The 19,664-nt window shown below is 35.7% G+C and overlaps 3 protein-coding genes across 3 annotated transcripts; all 3 read left to right on the top strand.

Moving 5' to 3' along the window:
• Positions 1 to 285: 285 nt before the first annotated feature.
• Positions 286 to 4,281, top strand: LOC112017384 (uncharacterized). Its single transcript, XM_065774813.1, has 8 exons — positions 286 to 450; positions 1,323 to 1,467; positions 1,572 to 1,807; positions 2,000 to 3,151; positions 3,255 to 3,470; positions 3,583 to 3,826; positions 3,930 to 4,052; positions 4,103 to 4,281. The coding sequence occupies exons 1-8, from the start codon at positions 286 to 288 to the stop codon at positions 4,279 to 4,281; spliced, it is 2,460 nt and encodes an 819-aa protein (XP_065630885.1).
• Positions 4,282 to 11,393: 7,112 nt separating this feature from the next.
• LOC136068105 (uncharacterized) lies at positions 11,394 to 11,921 on the top strand. Its single transcript, XM_065774809.1, has one exon. It carries the CDS (start codon positions 11,394 to 11,396, stop codon positions 11,919 to 11,921), a length of 528 nt encoding a protein of 175 aa, XP_065630881.1.
• Positions 11,922 to 14,635: 2,714 nt separating this feature from the next.
• LOC111998782 (protein NO VEIN-like) lies at positions 14,636 to 18,433 on the top strand. The gene is made up of 2 exons (XM_065774120.1): positions 14,636 to 15,052; positions 17,815 to 18,433. Exons 1-2 carry the CDS (start codon positions 14,891 to 14,893, stop codon positions 18,193 to 18,195), a joined length of 543 nt encoding a protein of 180 aa, XP_065630192.1. The 5' UTR covers positions 14,636 to 14,890; the 3' UTR covers positions 18,196 to 18,433.
• The last annotated feature ends 1,231 nt before the right edge of the window (positions 18,434 to 19,664 follow it).

The following is a 19,664-nucleotide window of genomic DNA, read 5'->3' as shown; positions in this document are numbered from 1 at the left end:
AATCTAGAAAAACCCTGGACCACTTCACAAGTAAAAAAATGGGAAACAAGTCAACGGTGGTCCATACTGAGTTGTGTACTCTCCTTCAGAAAGATGAAAGGTCACAACCAAATACAGAGACCCAGAAGCCGAACAGCGTCAAAAGCTCATGCAAAGTGCCACTCCCTGTTCAAGTACAATCCTAGGACCCTTTCCATATATATATATGTGTGTGTGTGTGTGTGTGTGTGTGTGTTTTTCTATATTTCCTATGTTTGTTCATTTGTGCGTGTGTTCTGAGAAGGTATGGATGTGGAGAAGGCGCGGAAACTCATTGAAAATATACGTAGAACAAAGTTTTCAATAGGAGGGAGAAAGAATCCATTGATGGAGGATTTTCACCAGGCTGTCAAGGACCACTCTGCTGAGCTTTATGCCAAGGATGTCCACTATTTCATGGAACTCGTTCAGGTTTCTCATTCATTCTCTTATATAATATATTCATAATGTAACTCATCCCAAAGAAAAAAAAAAGTTAATGTTAGCAAACCTGAATGGTACTATGTCATACATTGTTTGTTAATGTTTCAAAGAAAGTCTAGTACATAATAAAATGTCGTAACATTTTCACAAGACTCTTGTTTTGAATTGTTGTGGGTTCGGATAAAATCTTATTATATTTTGACCTATATTGGATTCGACACATAAGCTTGTTGTGAAAATGTAGTGAATTTTTTTGTGCTCATAGAAGACCTCAATGTTTAAATGGTTGACTTTAGTAACCTTTGTTTAACTTTTGAGTAAAAGGAGGAAATTAACACTCGATAGTAGTAACCTTTGTGTTTGTATCATAGCATTTTGTAATTAAAGACATGATTTTTGTTCCTAATGTCATAATACGCTTTTATAACGTTAAATTTTGGTTGACAGAATGCTGAAGAACACCATGGGTTTTCCAACCCAACCAATAGCATAAAGGAAAAACAAAAAGATCTGCTTTATTTAAATTTTAACAGGTTCATACTTCCAACCGCTTACTTGAGTATTATTAACTGGTATCGTCATTAAATTGTGCATATAACCATAGAAAGGTTGGCATAGAAGTGATTTCACAAGCATTAAGAGAGGGAGAGAGCTCTTATGGAATGTTGATTGTATTGCTAAGTTGTAATCTAAAAGGAAAAAAAGAGGTTCAACTTACAATTTTGGTGTCCATCTTAATTTCTTTTCTTGGCAGAAAAGCAGACAAGAAGTCATCTGGCGCTTCTCAAGGAGGGATACATTGATGGAGTGGCTACAAGATCATGTGAAGGTTGCTGCTATGAATATATATGAATATGCAGTTCACCTTAACAAATGTCTCAATAGTTGCCAGAAGCATGCTATTGCCTTTGTTCACTTCAGTAGTCTTATCTTTCACAACAGGAGGTTGGTATGAAGGCTATGTTGAGTTAGCAGAAAGCTACTTGCAACCTGGTTATTTTGCAGGTGAATATGCTTCAAGAAAAAAATTCTTTAAGAGTTCCTTAAAACTCATGTTTGAGCTTCTGATATCCCTGATATATCTCCCCCTAATGCTGCAATTCCTACAGTCTCATCATCACTCACCAAGCAAAATGCTTTCTTGCTGTTGGATTGGTATCAAAACCTGAAACTTGAAAAAATTAACATTCCCAATATGTTCTTAAAATGCATGAAGGAAGGTAGCTGGCTGAAAATTACTACTAGTGGCTTTTCTGATTACAGGCCACCTTCACAGTCATTCTTGCTTTTCTCTTCATTGGGAAAAATTTTGCAGAACGGATCAGTGCTTGTTGATATTCCATTGGTTAACTTAAAGTTTTATGGTCGTGCAATAAAAAATTATAAGGAGGAGCTAATGAAAATTGGAGTCATGTGTGAGTATGGAGAAGCATGTGAATTTATTGGGGAGTGTCTTTGACAGAATACTCTACACTAACTAGCGGCCGAGTGCTGTCTGTACTTCATCAAAATTTTGAGGGAAAATTATCTTCCTCAGGACAATTTCATCAACAGTATCAAGGATAAGAGATGGCTAAGGACATGCTGTGGTGACAGGTCTCCAGTTGAATCTGTTTTATTTGATGAGGAATGGAAAACTGCATCACACATCAATATCATCCCCTTCATCGATCAAGGTTACTTTGGAAAGGAAATCCATTCTTTTAGAGAGGAACTTAAGTCTATTGGTGTGGTAATTGGCTTCAATGATCGTTACCTATTCATTGTTGAGAACTTAAAATCACCTTCTCAGGCATTGAGAGGTGTGAAATTCTTCAAGATGAATCTTGGTTACAAGCCTCCAGGGGAATGTTTCTTTTTTGACCCTCAATGGGTTTGCATTTTACAGGTTTTTGAAGGTTTTGCATTTATTGATCATGATTTCCATGGACGCAGTATTTTCTCTTACAGAAATGAGTTAAAGGAAACAGGGGTGAAGGTGGATTTTGAGGAGGTGGTCGAAGAATTTGCTAACAGATTCAAGCAGGAGGCATCTTCAGTGACTAAAGAAATTGTTCTCTCTTTTCTTTCATGTTGTAGAAAGCTTAAAAATACCCCTTATTTGTTTCCTTCAGATATTACAAAATCCATCTGTGGTCTCAAGAGGTTGCTGACTAGGCATGGTGACAAAAGATCTCCAAGAGATTGCATTCTGTTTGGGCCAGATTGGCAGTCAGTTTTTCCAATTGCTGACCTCCCTTTCATAGATAATAGTGACAACTATTATGGCAAGGACATTCATGAATACAAGGAAGAGCTGAAGAACATGAGAGTTGTTGCTGAATTTGAAGATGGTGCGAAGCTTGTGGCTGATGGTCTTCTCATTCCCTCAGATCCCACCAGCATAACTCCTGTGAATGTGTTGCCAATGCTGGAATGGCAAGCTAGGAATTATTCTTTTCCCAATTCTTTCTCAAAAGAAATTTCTAAGAAATGGTTGAAGACCACTGATGGTTATAGGCCTCTAGACAAGGGCTTATTGCTTGATTCTAGTTGGGGCTCCTATTTGCTGCGGACTGATGGACCTTTCATTGATGAAGATTTTTATGGCTCTAACATTACATCCTACAAAGTAGAGCTCAAGGAAATAGGAGTCATCCTTGATGTTAAGGAAGGATGCTCATTGATTGCCAGCCAACTTGATGTTCATGTTCAATTTTCAACTATAGTTCACATATAATTACTTGAGTATATGTCATTGGAAACCAGACAGTGAAGTTGCCAAAAGGATTTTTATCCCAAATGTGAATCAGAATGGAGAGTGGTTTAGCTCCAAAAAATGTGTTCTGCATGATGAGGATGGTCTCTTCAGTTTGCAGCTGAAAGTTCTTGACAAATATTTTGAACCTGAGTTACTTGACTTTTTCTCCAATGCATTCGATGTTGGAAACTATCCTTCAGTGGACGATTACTTAATCTTTGGAAGGTTTGGGAAAGTTCAGGCCAACCATTGTCACATGCTGACTGTGGTAAGTTCTGATCTTTTGTTTCAGATCAGGGAAGTGTAGAGACTCTGGCTGAAAGGATGGTGAAATTACTCGTTGGTTTTCTGACTCCGATGGAATTTTGTTGTCCAACAAGCACAATGTTTTTATGGCTGATGATCTTCAACTGAAGGATATTTTTGAAAAGTTTTCTTCTCAACCCTTATTTGTCTGGTGCCCTCAGCCAAGCATGCCTTCTTTACCTCCAACAAAGTTGCTTGAAATTTATAGGAACACAGGTGTTCGCACTATATCTGAATCTGTACAGAAGGAAGAATCATCCTCGGTGGATGTTGCTGAACTCAATCAGGTGAATCCAAAGGAGTTTTTGATTACAAAAGGTCTGGTTATGCTCATCCTTAGCAAATCCTGTGATGAAAATGGAAGCAAATAGCAGGCATGAAACTATCCAAAGGCTTCTGAATGTTACTTTCCTTGAGACAGGTGAACCGATCACTGTAAACTACAGTTTATCACTTTCTTCAGGGGAGATCGTGAATGCAAGATTAAGCCAAATTATACGCTGGGATGAAAAGCTTCAAAGTTTTTTGCAAAGAAGTTGGACAGGTCTAATGGATATAAGAATCTCATTGAATATGCTATACATTTTTCTGAAGCAATATCTGAGGGTTTGTTATGGGAGAACAGCGATCATATTGGTGCACTCTCTGAGCTGATCAAGTTGGCCTTTATTCTGGAATTTGGTGAGGAAGCAGTCATGCTTTTAATGAAGTCCAAGAATTTGCAAATTATCGAGGACGAGGATTTCCTCTCGTCTGCCTTCCCTTCAGACTAATTATATGCAATAAGCTGTTAATGCTTGTAAGTTTTTTTTTCATTGATATCCTGTGTATTTCTAAATATTTTTCTGGCGTAAATATAAAAAATGAACTAGTTTCACTGCTGGGTTTAATGATCAGCCATAAGTTTAAAATTTATTTTGTTTTGTCCTGGGCTATTCTTTTATTTTTTTACTCCTAAGTTGGAGTGCTTCTCTTTTCTTTTTTTTACTCTAATTTTGAACTAAATGATAATGTGTGTTATTGGAATGTATATTTTTTAGAATGGATTAGTTGCTTTATTTCTATTCTTGATAGTCTATCAATATGTTGCAGTTCTGCATCTCTACTTGTGAGTTGTGTGGAATTTTTATCTTTTTGACTCATATGTTTGAAGATTCGGTTTTAGTGTTGGTCAATCAGAATCCTACATACGGTGTTTGTTGATATCAAATCTAATCAAATCAAATTTAATAATTGTACGCACACACGCACTATCAACTGAAGCTCAGAGATAGTTGTTATTGAGAGTACTACAGCATGACTAGTGCATAGCCTCAGCCACATCCCATTATTTTCCTATTCTTTGGACCTCTCTCATCAATTTCTTTTAATCCCCAAAGCAATGCATTTTCTGATTCATTTCATGCTCTATTTCTTGTTTTTCTTATTTTTTGGTTATTGATCTATCTTTATTTTTCTTTTCTCGCAGCACATAACAACAATGACTTCCATGGAGGTTTGGTATGTTGAACCACCAAATCTTGTTGTCAGTGTAAGGAGGATGCAATTGAAGGAGGGACTTTTCTGGAGGTATTACAGGTTTTATGTAGAGATTTTTTTTTTTTTAGTGGTGATTTTTTATATATTGAATTTAAGAAAGGGTTTTGATTCTCTCACATCCACTTTTATATATTAAAATTTGGGCATTTTAAAAACGTGGACATTCTCCTCATCAATTGTGCATATGTGTGTGAAATAAAGGATGTAAACGAGTGTGAAATAGTGGATGCTATTAAAGGAGTGACTTTTCAAAAGGTATTAAAGGTTTTGAGGGGTGGGGGAAATTTTTTTATATTGATTTTAAGAAAGAGTTTTGATTCTCTCACATCCACTATTTTACATCCACTTTTATATGTTAAAATTTAGGCATTTTTAAAATGTGAACATTCCCCTCAGAAATCGTGTATATGTGTGTAAAATAGTGGATGTAAACGGGTGTGAAAGAATATTTAGCCTTTAAAGAATGGTAATTGCTTTTCAATTATAAAGCATCACCAAGAATTTAGAATAAATTTAAGTCATTGGTCACATCCTCTACTTTTAAAAGGGAAGTTTCTTTTATTTTTCTTTCTTCATATTTATCAGCTAAATCATCATGTAGCTTCAACATATTTTCAATTCTATTCCTTAATTATTATTTTTTTCATATAAGTCATTGAAAAAATGTGTATGAAATCTAAAGAATTGAAAAATAGTGTGCAGAATAATTTTGAGTCTTTGAAAATTTGTGTACATTGAATATACAAAATGTATAAAATTGTGAGTATTCTTAGAAGAAGTTTGTACGTTGAATATATAGAATTGTGTGTAATTTTTGCAAAATTATGTACTTTAAATATACAAAATTGTATGCAATCTTTGAGAAACATCTACATTGAATTTACATAATATAAAAATTTTGTACATTAAATATGCAGAATTATTTACATTCTTTCAAAAATAGTGCACGTTAAATGTACAGAATTGAAATTTTGGGAACATTGAATATACAAAATTGTGTATATTCTTTGAAAAATAGTGTACCTTAAATGTACAAAATATTATAAATTCTTTGAAATTTTGTGTAACTTGAATTTACAACATTAAAAAATTGTGTATATTGAATATATGAAAGAGTGCACAAACACTGAAAATTGTGTACATTCCTTGAAAAATTGTATATGTAAAATGTACAGAATTGTGTTCATTCTCTAAAAAATTGAATGTTTTGAATGCACATTGAATTTACAGAATGTACAGAATTGTACAAAATTGAATGTTTTGAATGCACAGTATATGTAAAATGCACATTGAATGTTTTGAATTGTGTACATTCTTTGAAAAATTATGTATATTAACTATAAAATATTGTGTACGTTGAATGTACAAAATTGAAAGATTTTGTTCATTGAATATACAAAACTATGTAAAATCATAGAAAAATTGTGTACATTGATTGTACATAATTTAAAAATGCGTAAATTTATTATACAAAATTGTGTATACTATCTGAAAATTGCATACATTGAATGTACAAAATTGAAAGATTGTGTACTTTAAATATAAAGAATTATGTACATCAATTGAAAACTTGAGTACATTGAATTTACAGAATTGTGTAAGTTCTTTGAAAAATATAAAGAATAATGTGTATATTGAATATACATAATTGTGTACATATTTTGAAAATTGTGTATGTTGATTGTGCATAATTTTGTACATCTTTTGAAAAATTGTATATATTAAATGTACATATAGAATTGAAAAATATACAATTCAATTATATACGTTAATACAAAAATATAATGTGATTTAATCGAGTCAAACCCTTTTTTGTCTTTAAAAAAAAGTTTTTTTTTAGTAAACAGTAATACTTATTAGAACACACACAAAAATAATAATAGTGTTTTAAACCAGGTTTAGAAACCTAGTTGTTTTGAGTTGATGTGATACTTTTTATTTTTTAAGAAGTTGATGTGATACTTAATAGACCTATCAGTACATAAGCAAAAAAATTGTATCAAAGCTTGGAGTCCAAATCCAAACTTGAATATGAAAGGATAAAATCAAAATTGTGGGGGTAAAAGCCCAACATGGTGTATTGGGCCTAGGGCCCCGTTTTTGGGTTGAGGTGTGTTTGAAGAGAAGAAGATGATTGAGAAGGATTCTATATGGGAGAGACACACTTGGACATGATCGAAGACTATAGTCCGAAGAGAGCATCAGCAAGCCGAAGGGCGTATTCTCCTCGGATATAAAGAGTCTTGATCAAGTAAATACCTGGAAGGTTCGAGTAACCTTCCTAACGATTCCAATGATAAGGATAAGCTCTGGGCATGTATGGAGATGATAAGAACGGAGAAATATCTAAAGGAAAAAGCTGCTACCACCGTGTTTAATACGTTGTAGCAACTTTTCTAGCCACATTTATGTGGAGAAGACCCCTGAACAGTGCAACCTCAGCTACCCACGCTCATGGAGAACTATAGAAGATACCTAATGTGACATGTACTCAAGTGAATGTTTGGATGAAGAACAAGTGTACGATGAAGATGGTTTAGAAGCAGACTATATAAATGGGAGAGACCTCTGAATAAAGGGGATCGGAAAAAAGAGGAAAAGAGGAGAAGAAAAGATTTTACTGTAGCTCTAAGAACTGTATTCACCTTTCAATCAATAATATACCTCTTCGAACATCAATTTGTTTAGCTGTTAAGTGTGTTTTTACGTTGGCCCATCCCTTAATATCATAGTTAACAGTTGCTAAATTCACAACTCGTCCAGCTCTTTCACCCACTCTCTACAAATTCATTGTTTTGGGCTTGGGCTACAAATCCTGACCCTACAATTGTTGCCGTCTGTGGGAAGAGCTTGAGCGAAAGTGGAAGTAACAGTTGATAATGGCTAAACTAGGGCAACAACCAGCAGAGTCTAGGGCATCCTAACATGTTAACCATTTTCTTAATTTGGGGTAGAGACAAGATTGTGAAGGTAGTGTACACACTGCGCATACTGATCGAAGCCAGTCATATGGCGGAAGTCACGTATCTTATGCAGAAAAGAACCAGAACATGCAATTAGAAATTGAAAGGCTAAAAAGGGAGTTGCACCATGCAAAGAGGAAACGGATTTCTTCGTATTCTGATGAAGACTCTGATGACGAACAAGACGTCATTTACAAGCAGAGATCTCGAACACCAGTCAGTGAATCTTTTTCCTATGAAGAGGAGTATCATCATAAGAGGCAACCTCGAAACCCATCACGTGGAGGCGTAGGGAATGATGCTATGAGTAGGGCTTTGAATCAAATATCTAGGTCACCTTTTACACACATGATTGAAGAAGTAAGGCTCCCTCGTCGTTTTCATCAGCTGACGTTCACCATCTATAATAGTAAAATAGACCTTGTGGAACATATGAGTCACTTTAACCAAATGATGGCTGTCTACTCCAGGGACGAAACTATGATGTGCAAGGTTTTCCCCTCCAGTCTTAGACCAGTTGCAATGAGATGGTTTGACAGCCTGAAATCAGACTCTATCAGTTCCTTTAAAGAGCTTACTCAAGTATTTGGTTCCCGTTTTGTCACATGCCAAAGAATGGCCAGGCCCTTGTCTTCACTGCTATCCTTGAGCATATAAGAAGGTGAGACCTTGAAAACGTACTTAGATAGGTACTGGGAGATGTTTACTGATATGGAGGGCAATTTTGATGGAATGGCCCTTAGCACGTTTAAGTTCGGCCTCTCTACTGACCATGGTTTAAGGAAGTCCTTAACTGGTAAGCCAGTTACTAATATGTGTTAGCTCATGGACTGTATTAAAAAGTATAAAAGAGTTAAAGAAGATCAACAGCAAGGGAAGGGAAAGGACAAGGTTATCCCCCAAAAGAAGAGGGATTTCAGGTCGGACTGTTACAACAACAGTAAACCACGGAGATATTTTGCTGGGCAATCAGGATCAACAAATTTTCAAGCAGTCAACGCTGTATTCAAAGAGCCAATACACCAAGTTTTGGAAAAAATTAAGAATGAATCATTCTTTAAGTGGCCGAATAAGATGGTGGGGAACCCTGAGAGACGTAATCATAATCTCTATTGCCAATACCATCAGGACCATGGGAATACCACAGAGGATTGCAGGAGCTTATGGGATCATTTGGACCAACTGGTCCGCTAGGGTAAATTGAGACACCTCTTGCACTACTCCAGCGGCCGAGGAAGTCAGGTGAACTCGAAGTCCCGAAGAGATGACTCTTTAAAGCTTCCATTGGAAACTATCAATGTCATCTTCGCCGCCCTGGGGAGAACACGATCCTAGCCATCGAAGGTTATGTCAGTAGCCCGGTTACCTGCAAGGGATTTCGGCCAAGGTCCGAAGAGAGCTAAATTGAATGCTCAACTGGTCTTAGGGTTCTCGGACGAGGACAAGATTGGAACCACACAACTCCATGATGATGCTTTAGTAATCACTCTTAGAATTAGAGGGTATGATGTAAAAAATGTAATGGTGGACTAGGGTAGCGCAGTAGAGATAATGTATCCTGATCTCTATAAGGGGCTAAACCTAAAACCTCAAGACCTAACACCATATAATTCCCCCATGGTGAGTTTTGAAGGAAGGGTTATTACCCTGAAAGGCCAAATACGATTACCTGTGCAAACCGGCTCAGAGGTGGTAGAGGTGGATTTCATAGTGGTAGATGTGTATTCGCCTTATACGGCAATTGTAGCTAGACCTTGGCTTCATACACTAGGGCTGTTTTCTCTACTTTGCATCAGAAAGTTAAATATCCATCTGAAGGACAAGTTTGTGAAATCTAGGGAGATTAGTCCGCGGCCAGACAATGCTTAGTGGCTGCCATCTAGCATAAGCCTGAAACTGAGTCCTCGGCCAAGGCCGAAAGGGGTTTATAGCAGTTAAAACCTCGGGTATTGCCCGTCGAAGATCTAGACGAGGGCGCTAGGTGCGAAGATTTAATAAAAGTTATCATCGGAGACGATCCAAAAAAGTTCTTTCAAGTTAGATCTCAGCTACCTCTGCAGGAGAAGGAAGGGCTAGTAGAGTTCTTTAAGAGAAACTTTGACGTATTCGCCCAGAATGCTTACGAAGCCCTAGGGGTGGATCCAGAATTCATATGTCACCATCTAAAGGTCAACCCATTAATTACCCCTAAGAAGCAGCCTCTTCGGCGCCCATCTAAGGAACACGCTGATGCAGTAAAAGAAGAAGTAACAAAACTTAAACAAGCTAGAGCCATTAAAGAAGTTTTTTATCTGGAGTGGCTAGCGAATATGGTGGTGGTGAAGAAGAAGAATGGGAAATGGCGAGTATGTGTAGACTTCACTGACTTAAATAAGGCTTGTCCTAATGATCCATTCCCTATGCCAAAAATTGATCAGCTAGTAGATGCCACTATCAGCCATCCTCGGATGAGTTTCCTGGATGCTTTCCAGGGTTACCACAAAAAACCATTAGCCTTGGATGATTAGGAGAAGATTGCTTTTATCACCTCTATCGGTAACTACCATTAGAAAGTGATGCTATTTGGTTTGAAAAATGCAGGATCCACCTACCAAAGAATGATAACAAGGATGTTTGAGCCACAGTTGGGTAAAAGTATCAAAATTTATATAGATGACATGATGGTGAAAAGTAAGGTCATTTCTGAACATATAAAGGACCTTGAAAACATTTTTGAAGTTCTAAGAAGGCACAAGCTGCGTCTAAACGCTTCCAAATGCTCATTTGGCATAGGGTCAGGCAAGTTCTTGGGGTATATGATGACTCACAAGGGAATTGAAGTTAACCCCAATCAGATAAAGGTCATCCACAATTTACAAGCTCCTTGGAATCCTAAAGAAGTTCAGAAATTGACTGGAATGACCGCTGCCTTGAACCGATTCATCTCTCGATCAACAGATAGGTGTAGACCTTTCTTCTCGTTGATCAACAAATAGAAAGGGTTTGAGTGGACTGAAGAGTGTGCTTTGGCCTTCTAACAACTTAAAGACTATTTGGCTCGGCCATCAATTATGTCCAGTCTTGAGCCAAATGAGGTTTTGTTTGTTTACATTGTTGTGGCTCCTTGTGCTGTAAGTTTGGTATTAATACGAGTGGACCAAGGTGTGCAAAGGCCAGTTTATTATGTGAGTAAGTCATTGCATGAGGCCGAGATTCGTTACCTGCCACTGGAGAAAGCCATCTTGGTAGTAGTACTTGGTACACGGAAGTTGCCTCATTATTTCCAAGCACATACGGTCGTTATGCTCACACAACTTTCGCTTAAAACCATACTTAAAAGTGCTAACTACATGGGGAGAATAGCTAAATAGGGCACTATCCTAGGGGCTTTTGACATCAAATATATGCCCCGTACCTCCACAAAGGGGCAGGTCCTCGCGGATTTAGTAGCCGAGTTCACTAAGCCCTCGTTAGAAGAATTAATGCCAACACAAAACATGAATGAAAAATCGGTTGGCGTAATCTCTCAGAAAGGCCCATCATCCTGGGAAGTATATATAGACGGTGCAGTAAATCAAAAGGGTTCTGGAGTGGGGCTAGTGTTAATATCTCCAGAGAAGATTGTTATTGAAAAGTCACTAAGATTAAACTTCATGGCCACAAATAATGAGGCTGAGTATGAGGCCTTACTGATGGGAATGGCTATGGTTCGAAGAATGAGAGGAAAGTCAGTAGAGGTGTTCTCAGACTCGAGGTTAATCGTTGGTCAAGTACAAGGTGACTTTGAGGCAAAAGATGAAAGAATGCAGGGATACTTGAGCCGAGTTAAATGTCTGCAATTGGAGTTCAACTCTTTTAATCTGCTGCACATCCCCAGAAATGGTAATGCACATGCTGATTCTTTGGCCATGCTCGCTGCCTCTTCAACGTAAGATTTGCCGAGAGTTATCCTCGTCGAGGACTTGCATGGGCCTATGGAGGCAAGAAGAGAGGTAGTCCAAGTTCATCAAATCAGGGCCGAACTCAGCTGGATGGATCCTATAGTTAAATTCTTGAAGGAGGATATTTTGCCTAAAGAAATGTGGGAAGCTGACAAAGTTCAGAGGAACGCAACTAGTTTCTGGCTATCCGAGGACCAGAAACTATATAAACGCTCCTATTCAGGACCGTACTTATTAGGCATGCATCCTGAAGTGGCTGGGTTACTACTAGAAGAATTACATGAAGGAATCTGTGGGAGCCATACTAGAGGTAGGTCCTTGGCTCACCGAGCCATTACTTAAGGTTATTGGTGGCCGAATATGCAAAAAGAAGCCCATGAATATGTTAAGAAGTGCGATCAATGTCAACGGTTTACCCCAAACATTCATCAACCAAGGGGAATCCTTAATCCATTATCTAGCCCATGGCCTTTCACTCAATGGGGCTTAGATATCGTGGGTCCATTCCCTAAGGCTACAAGAAATAGGAAATACCTTCTGGTCGGCATAGACTATTTCACCAAATGGGTCGAAGCTGAACCTCTAGCCAATATCAGAGATGTAGATGTGCAGAAATTTGTGCTGAAGAATATTGTCACTCGGTTTGGGGTTCCTCATACTCTTATCTCGGACAATGGCCTACAATTTGATAGCAAAGCATTCAAAAATTATTTTAGCGAACTGGGAATCATAAACAGATACTTTACCCCTACCTATCCTTAGGGGAATAGGCAAGCAGAAGCGGTTAACAAGGTCATAGTAAATGGATTAAAGAAGAGACTAGACGATGCGAAGGGCAAATGGGTGGAAGAATTGCCACATGTACTTTGGGCATACAAAACTACGCCTCGTAGGTCTACTGGAAAGACCCCCTTCTCGATGACCTATGGGGCTGAAGTTGTCATACCTTTGGAGAATAGGTTCCCAACATTGAGAACTAGTTTGTTCAGTCCGACCGGCAACAATGAGTAGCTAGAGAAGAGTCTGGATTTGATTAAGGAAATGAGGAAAAATGCAATGGTCCGATTAGCTCATTACCAACAAAAGCTCAAGCAAGGCTATGATGTTAACGTAAAGTTAAGGCCTTTAGAATCTGGTGATTTGGTGCTTAGAAAGGTTGTGGACACTGCAAAGAACCCAGCTTGGGAAAGGTTATGACCCAATTAAGAAGGGTCATATCGTATCACCTCAGGGGATGGCATTGGAGCGTATTTTTTGGAAGATCTAAATAGTTATGTAATACCACACTCTTGGAATGTAAATAACCTCAAAAGGTACTATTATTAATCGAATCTTTTCTTTAATCAATATGTCAATTCGTTATATTAAGTTCTTTGATAAGTATTTAAACTTAAATCCAATCAAGTCTAAAGTCCTTGGACTAGATGATTAGGGTTAGTTAACACTCGTTTATAATTTTCCTAAGTGTTTAAACTTAAATCCAATCATGTCTAAAGTCCTCGGACCAGATGATTAGGGTTAGTTAACACTCGTTTACAATTTTCCTAAGTGTTTAAACTTAAATCCAATCACGCCTGAAGTCCTCGAACCAGATGATTTGGGTTAGTTAACACCCCCATACAGTTATTATTAATGCTTAGTCTTAAAAGGAATCATGCCTGAAATTCTTGGATGTATTTAAGTAAACTCTAACTTACGATGAGCCTCCTTAGTCATGTGTTTAATTCAAAATCAATGAGTAATAATACTCTTTGTGCATGTTTGAGAAGACCACTGAAACTTCCATATCACTCATTGCTTTCATTGCTTATTAGTGATTCTTATACAAACTACTCTTTTCAGTATTAATTTAAGTTATTTGCATCATTAGCATGATATTGTGTTGATATTAAATTAGTCAATTTTGAATTAAATTAGTCAACTACTCAAAGAGATTAAATTAGTCAATTTTGAATTATCTTAAATCTGATTGATATTATTTCAAACATCAAGGATAGTTACTATATTTGAAAAGAGTCAAGTTAAATGTTAATTATGATTTATGAGGAGTAGCTACGTATATTGTAGGTTACACCGGTACTATTTATTTTTTATTTAGTTTTTAATTTTTTATTTACGTCTCACGATGATGAAGGAAGAGAAGTGATGATCTCTGTCGCATGTGAAGAAAGAAAAAAAAATAAATTAAGAAAATTTTAAATTTTAATAAAATATAGTATAAAATAGATAATTTGAATTAAGGTCTTTTTAAAATTGAAAAAATAAATTCTTATACTAAAATAAATAAATAAAATTGCAAGAACTAACGAAAATGCTCTCGAAATAGAAGGCAAACACAAGACTCTTAATCATAAATGGCCGTGTTAAAAAAAATATGAGAAAGGATATTTCACAACATTTTTACAATAAATTATAATTAAGTGGCAAGTTGTTACTGGATATTATTATTGGGGCGGAAAAGAAATTTTAGTGATAGGTTCAAATTTGAACTAGTAACAACTAACTACCTGTAATTTGTTGTGAAAGTATTATAAAAATACGGTGAATGTAATCTCTAAAATATATATATCATAAATGACAATATTCTCGGACAAGTGAAAAGGAGACCGATCAAATTGTCCAAAGTATCTATCTCACCAAAAAAAAAAAAAAAGGTTCCAAAGTAAGGTCTTGGTCGTCGTCCACTGTAAATCCACACTCTCAATTCTAAGACCCTTTTTACTTTTCTCTCTCTCTCTCTCTCTCTCAGCTTTGCTCTACTTTATTCTCCCAAAAAGAAAAAGAAAAAAAGGAAGTTTTGTTCTACTTCGTCCATAAGTAAGCTCCGCCAGCACATTATTTACATACATTTCACTCTCTCATTCTCTCTCTCTCTCTCTCTCTCTAAGCTAATGTTCAGCTGAAAGCTCTGGTTTTACATATTTGTGTGTGTATTTTGGGAAGTTGTTATCCGTACGAATATGGAGGCTGCACCGAAAGAACACATTGAAGAGATACGTAGAACAAAGTTCTCTATCGGAGGGGATCATAACCCACTAATAGAGGATCTTCACCAGGCTGTTAAGAACCTCTCTGCTGAGCTTTATGCCAAGGATGTACATTTTCTCATGGAACTTATTCAGGTTTCTCAATCTCTCTTTTGTGTGTGTGTCTATATATATATATGTATATATATGTTTCTGTGTGTGATTGGTGGAAGCATACACCCGAACAAGATAGTATTTTCTCGTGTGATTGGTATGGATTCTCGATGATGTATATGTTAGTGAACCAAAGTCCCACGTCATTGTTTATTTATTAATTTTATTTTTAATGATTTGGTAATTACAAAGAGAAGGATTTGAATCCTGATGTCATGGATGCACTTGGGGGGCGGCCCAAAGTCTAAGGACTCCACTACAAAAGCTTTCTTACAAAAGGCCCCAAATTTTATGATACTAAATTTTTTAAAACAACTGTTCATTATATTTTTAACGAGTTATTCTACTACAAATTTTATTACATAAAACTTATAAAATAAATATATAAACATTCATTAATTAAATTATTGAAGTTCACCTGTCATATTAATTGCCAGATCAAATTGTAACATTTTGTAGTGAAATTTGTAGTAGTTCTAGCATTTTCTTTTTTCTATTTATAACAAAGCCTCCAAAGTACTTGGACTAATAGAAACCTAACCTGAATTTCAACATATAAAAAAAAAAAAAAAAAATCAATCTCTCTTTTGTGTGTGTGTCTATATATATATATATATATATATATATGTTTCTGTGTGTGATTGGTGGAAGCATACACCCGAACAAGATAGTATTTTCTCGTGTGATTGGTATGGGTTCTCGATGATGTATATGTTAGTGAACCAAAGTCCCACGTCATTGTTTATTTATTAATTTTATTTTTAATAATTTGGTAATTACAAAGAGATGGATTTGAATCCTGATGTCATGGATGCACTTGGGGGGCGGCCCAAAGTCTAAGGACTCCACTACAAAAGCTTTCTTACAAAAGGCCCCAAATTTTATGATACTAATTTTTTAAAACAACTGTTCATTATATTTTTAATGAGTTATTCTACTACAAATTTTATTACATAAAATTTATAAAATAAATAAATAAACATTCATTAATTAAATTATTGAAGTTTACCTGTCATATTAATTGCCAGATCAAATTGTAATATTTTGTAGTGAAATTTGTAATAATTCTAGCATTTTCTTTTTTCTATCTATAACAAAGCCTCCAAAGTACTTGGACTAATAGAAACCTAACCTAAATTTCAACCAAAAAAAAAAAAGAAAAAAAAAAAAGAAACCTAACCTAATTAAAAACCCTAAACTGTTTGGAAAAACAAAAGGTTGTAAATGTGCTACATTATCTTCTCTCTCAAATCCTATGGTAAATTGTCAACATTAGCCACCTAATCTCTCATAACGGTTAACTAATCATGCATTAATTGCTATATATCTTAGATAAAGTAACCTCCTTTTAAGGAAAAAAAATTTTATTTTTGTTAAATTTAATTTTCTATACGAAATTAATCTTAGATTGGTTAATATTAATTCATCAAACTAAGCTTGGTTTAGTTAATATTAAATAAATTTATTTATTTAATACTTAAATATAAAAAGGCCTTATTTAAATTTATTGCCTTTAAACCTCAAATTATATTGAGCTAGACCTAGACACATTAGGATATGTCAACTAATTGAGTTACAAACTTACAATAATGTTTACAGGTTGTTCTTTAATAATGTTTTTTTTTTAACCCTTAAATACCGTGACCACAAATACTAAATGTCATGGGCCAATGCTAAAAGCTGATTAAGAAGAAACCATAATTACATGAATGGTTAAGAGATCGTGTGTCATTAATAGAGTTCAAAAAAGCAATTTGAATTCTCTTTCCTCCAAAAGAGAACATCCAACTTTGCATATTACCTTAAAAAATTTACTTCTCTAAAAAAGCGTTAGTTTGGGTACGACATGATCTGACAATTCAATGAGTCGGGTTATTTCTCTTGGATCGTGTTGGGTTAATGGGTTTAAGTTCAACTTTGCCAAGTTTAGTTTTGATAGAAGGGGAAGAGATCGAGGGGAGTAGACTGAAGGGGATTGAGAGTGTTTAATCAACCTTATACCCTTCAAACCCTTCAATTTTAATTTCCCAAAGGTGGGGAATTCTATTTATGTTAAAAATAATTAAATTGTTAATTTTGCCAATGTGATGTCAATTATATCTATTATTTTAAAATTAGAGAAAGTCTGTGGTTACAATAAAAACTCACAACATTTACGTACTAATCTTGTTTTGAGTTGTGGTGAGTTTGGATGTAATTTTATTTTATATTATTTTATTCTAACTTATGTTGGGCTGACACCTTAACTTGTGAAAATGTTGTGTGATTTTATTGTGGCCGTAAAAGAACTCTTAAAATTAGCAAAAGATGGTTATAATTGTTAATTTATATGGTATTATACTTATCCAAAAAAAAATTTTATATGATATTATCATTCTCTACTTCCAATTTAACATCCAAACAAAGGGAAGGATATCTATTCCTCTTTCGCATAATTTTTCAAACAATTAACAAAGAGAAAATGTAATCATTTGCCTCTCCTCTCCACTCTTTCCCCTCTTTCCCCTCTACTCTCTTCTCCCTCCAAATTTATAAACACCTCTTTACCCTCTATTCTCTTCTCCCTCCAAACTTATAAGCATAGTGTGTTAGTGGTTGCAAAAAATTATGAAAAAAAGTTTTGTATTTGGACTTAGTGTTAATCATATTTAAGGAGCAAAAGAATAAGATTGACTTCTATTGACCTTTGTTTAATTAGCTACTAATTTCATTACTTTTTATAATATTGAAATTTGTTTTGTCAGAATGCTGAAGATAATGATTACTTGGAGGGGGTGGATCCATCTCTTGAGTTTGTCATAACTTCTGAGGACATTACAGCCACTGGTGCTCCAGCAACATTGCCGATTTTCAACAATGAGAAAGGTTTCTCATCGAAAAACATTGACTCTATTTGCAGTGTTGGTCGGTCCACCAAGAAAGGCAATAGGAAACACGGTTATATTGGAGAAAAAGGTACTTATTTTCTAGAATTACAGCTTATACTTGGCACTCTAGTGTACGAATTGTTATGCGAACTAGTAACACCAAAAGTTCTTATACGTTTTACTTTGTCAACCAAACTATTAATAATATTAATTGGGTTGACTTGGAAAGAACTCAGAAATTGTGGACTTATTTGTTGAAGTCAAACATCGAAATTCCTAGATCCACAAAAGGAATAACTTTCACATATTATTCTCTAAGTGATGATTTTTTTTTTTTTTTTTGATAGGTAATACTAATTTTATTTAAAAAATTTACTACTTCAGACAAAAAAAGACATAAATTAGTCTGAAGAATTACAAAAAATACAAAAGACTATATACAAAGAGACAAAGACTCTAATTCATGAGTCCCCAAGCACATGCCCAATCAAACAAAGTACCAACAAAATAAACTAAGAAATGCTTATTGTCTTCTCCAAGTCCTCAATCGTCCGCCTATTCCTTTCTAATGAAATAATCCACATTAAACACGACGAAACCGAATTCCGAAGTCTTGATGAATATTTACCCATCCAATTTCACCATCCAAACAAACGATCTATCACTCTCTCAAGTAATACCCAAGGTATACCAAAAGATCTAAAAACAAAGGACCACAGTTGATAAGCCTCTGTACGATAAATCAGAAGGTGATCCACCCCCTCCCCACTACATCAATACATGCAGCACCAATCCACTATAGGATATCATCTTCTCCTAAAATTGTTACAAGTAAGAATCTTCCCCTATGTTACCATTCAAACAAAAAATGATACTCTCCATGGTGCCTTCACACCCCAAATACCCTTCCCAAGGGAAAGAGACTAGGGAGGGTCCCCACAAAGCAACATAAAAAGAATGAATATCATTCTTCAACCTTTATAGCCACCGATCTCCACCCATGGACTAAAGGAAATGAGATTCCAAAAGATGGAGAAATGCAGCTACCAAATCCAAATCCAAATCCCAATCATTAAAATTTTGAGAAAGCCGCACATCCCACTAATGCTTCAATATTCTCTACCTCCCCTTCAGGAACCATCTCACTTTTGTTAACATAAACCCTCAACCCTCTTGCTGCCTCAAAGAAAATCAACAAACATTTTATATATTAGAATGTGCTCAAAGGTAGCATCACAATTCAATATTGTATCATCTGCAAATAACAAATGCAAGACGCACAACCCGTTACCTCCTACATCACTAGCCCTAAAACCTATGATTAGACTGACCCCTTCCATTCTCCCTTACATCCAACTCAAAACTTCCATCATCAAAAGGACAAGCAATTGGGATAGGGGATCCTCTTGCCTCAATCCCCTTGAACTACTAAAAAAAGTCTATCGTGAATCCATTTATGATAGAACCAAAAAATAAACTGTGGATATACAAGTACAAATCCACTGCCTAAGTGATAAATGTGAACTTAAGAGTTAATATGTTTTGGAAGTTAGAAATGTTCACTTCAAAGCTGTAAGCAACATGGATTACAACAGTTGCTTGAATCAAGCATGAAAGATTATTGCCTTGGAAAGAGAGTTGAAAGCGTAAAACCCAACTCAAAACTTCCATCATCAAAAGGACAAGCAATGGGGATAAGCAATCACCTTGCCACAATCCCCTTGAAA

The sequence above is a fragment of the Quercus suber genome, unplaced genomic scaffold (genome assembly GCF_002906115.3).
Source record: "Quercus suber isolate HL8 unplaced genomic scaffold, Cork oak 2.0 scaffold_7, whole genome shotgun sequence".
In the NCBI taxonomy this organism is placed as follows: Eukaryota; Viridiplantae; Streptophyta; class Magnoliopsida; order Fagales; family Fagaceae; genus Quercus; species Quercus suber.
This window is presented reverse-complemented; position numbering and strand designations above follow the sequence as displayed.

Coding starts and splice junctions, on each gene's coding strand:
- LOC112017384 (XM_065774813.1), top strand. CDS start 286: ATGGATGTGGAGAAGGCGCGGAAACTCATTGAAAATATACGTAGAACA. Junction 3,471..3,582: donor ATTGTCACATGCTGACTGTG/GTAAGTTCTGAT, acceptor TTGTCCAACAAG/CACAATGTTTTTATGGCTGA. Junction 4,053..4,102: donor TTTGCAAAGAAGTTGGACAG/GTCTAATGGATA, acceptor ATTTTTCTGAAG/CAATATCTGAGGGTTTGTTA.
- LOC136068105 (XM_065774809.1), top strand. CDS start 11,394: ATGCCCCGTACCTCCACAAAGGGGCAGGTCCTCGCGGATTTAGTAGCC.
- LOC111998782 (XM_065774120.1), top strand. CDS start 14,891: ATGGAGGCTGCACCGAAAGAACACATTGAAGAGATACGTAGAACAAAG. Junction 15,053..17,814: donor TTCTCATGGAACTTATTCAG/GTTTCTCAATCT, acceptor TTGTTTTGTCAG/AATGCTGAAGATAATGATTA.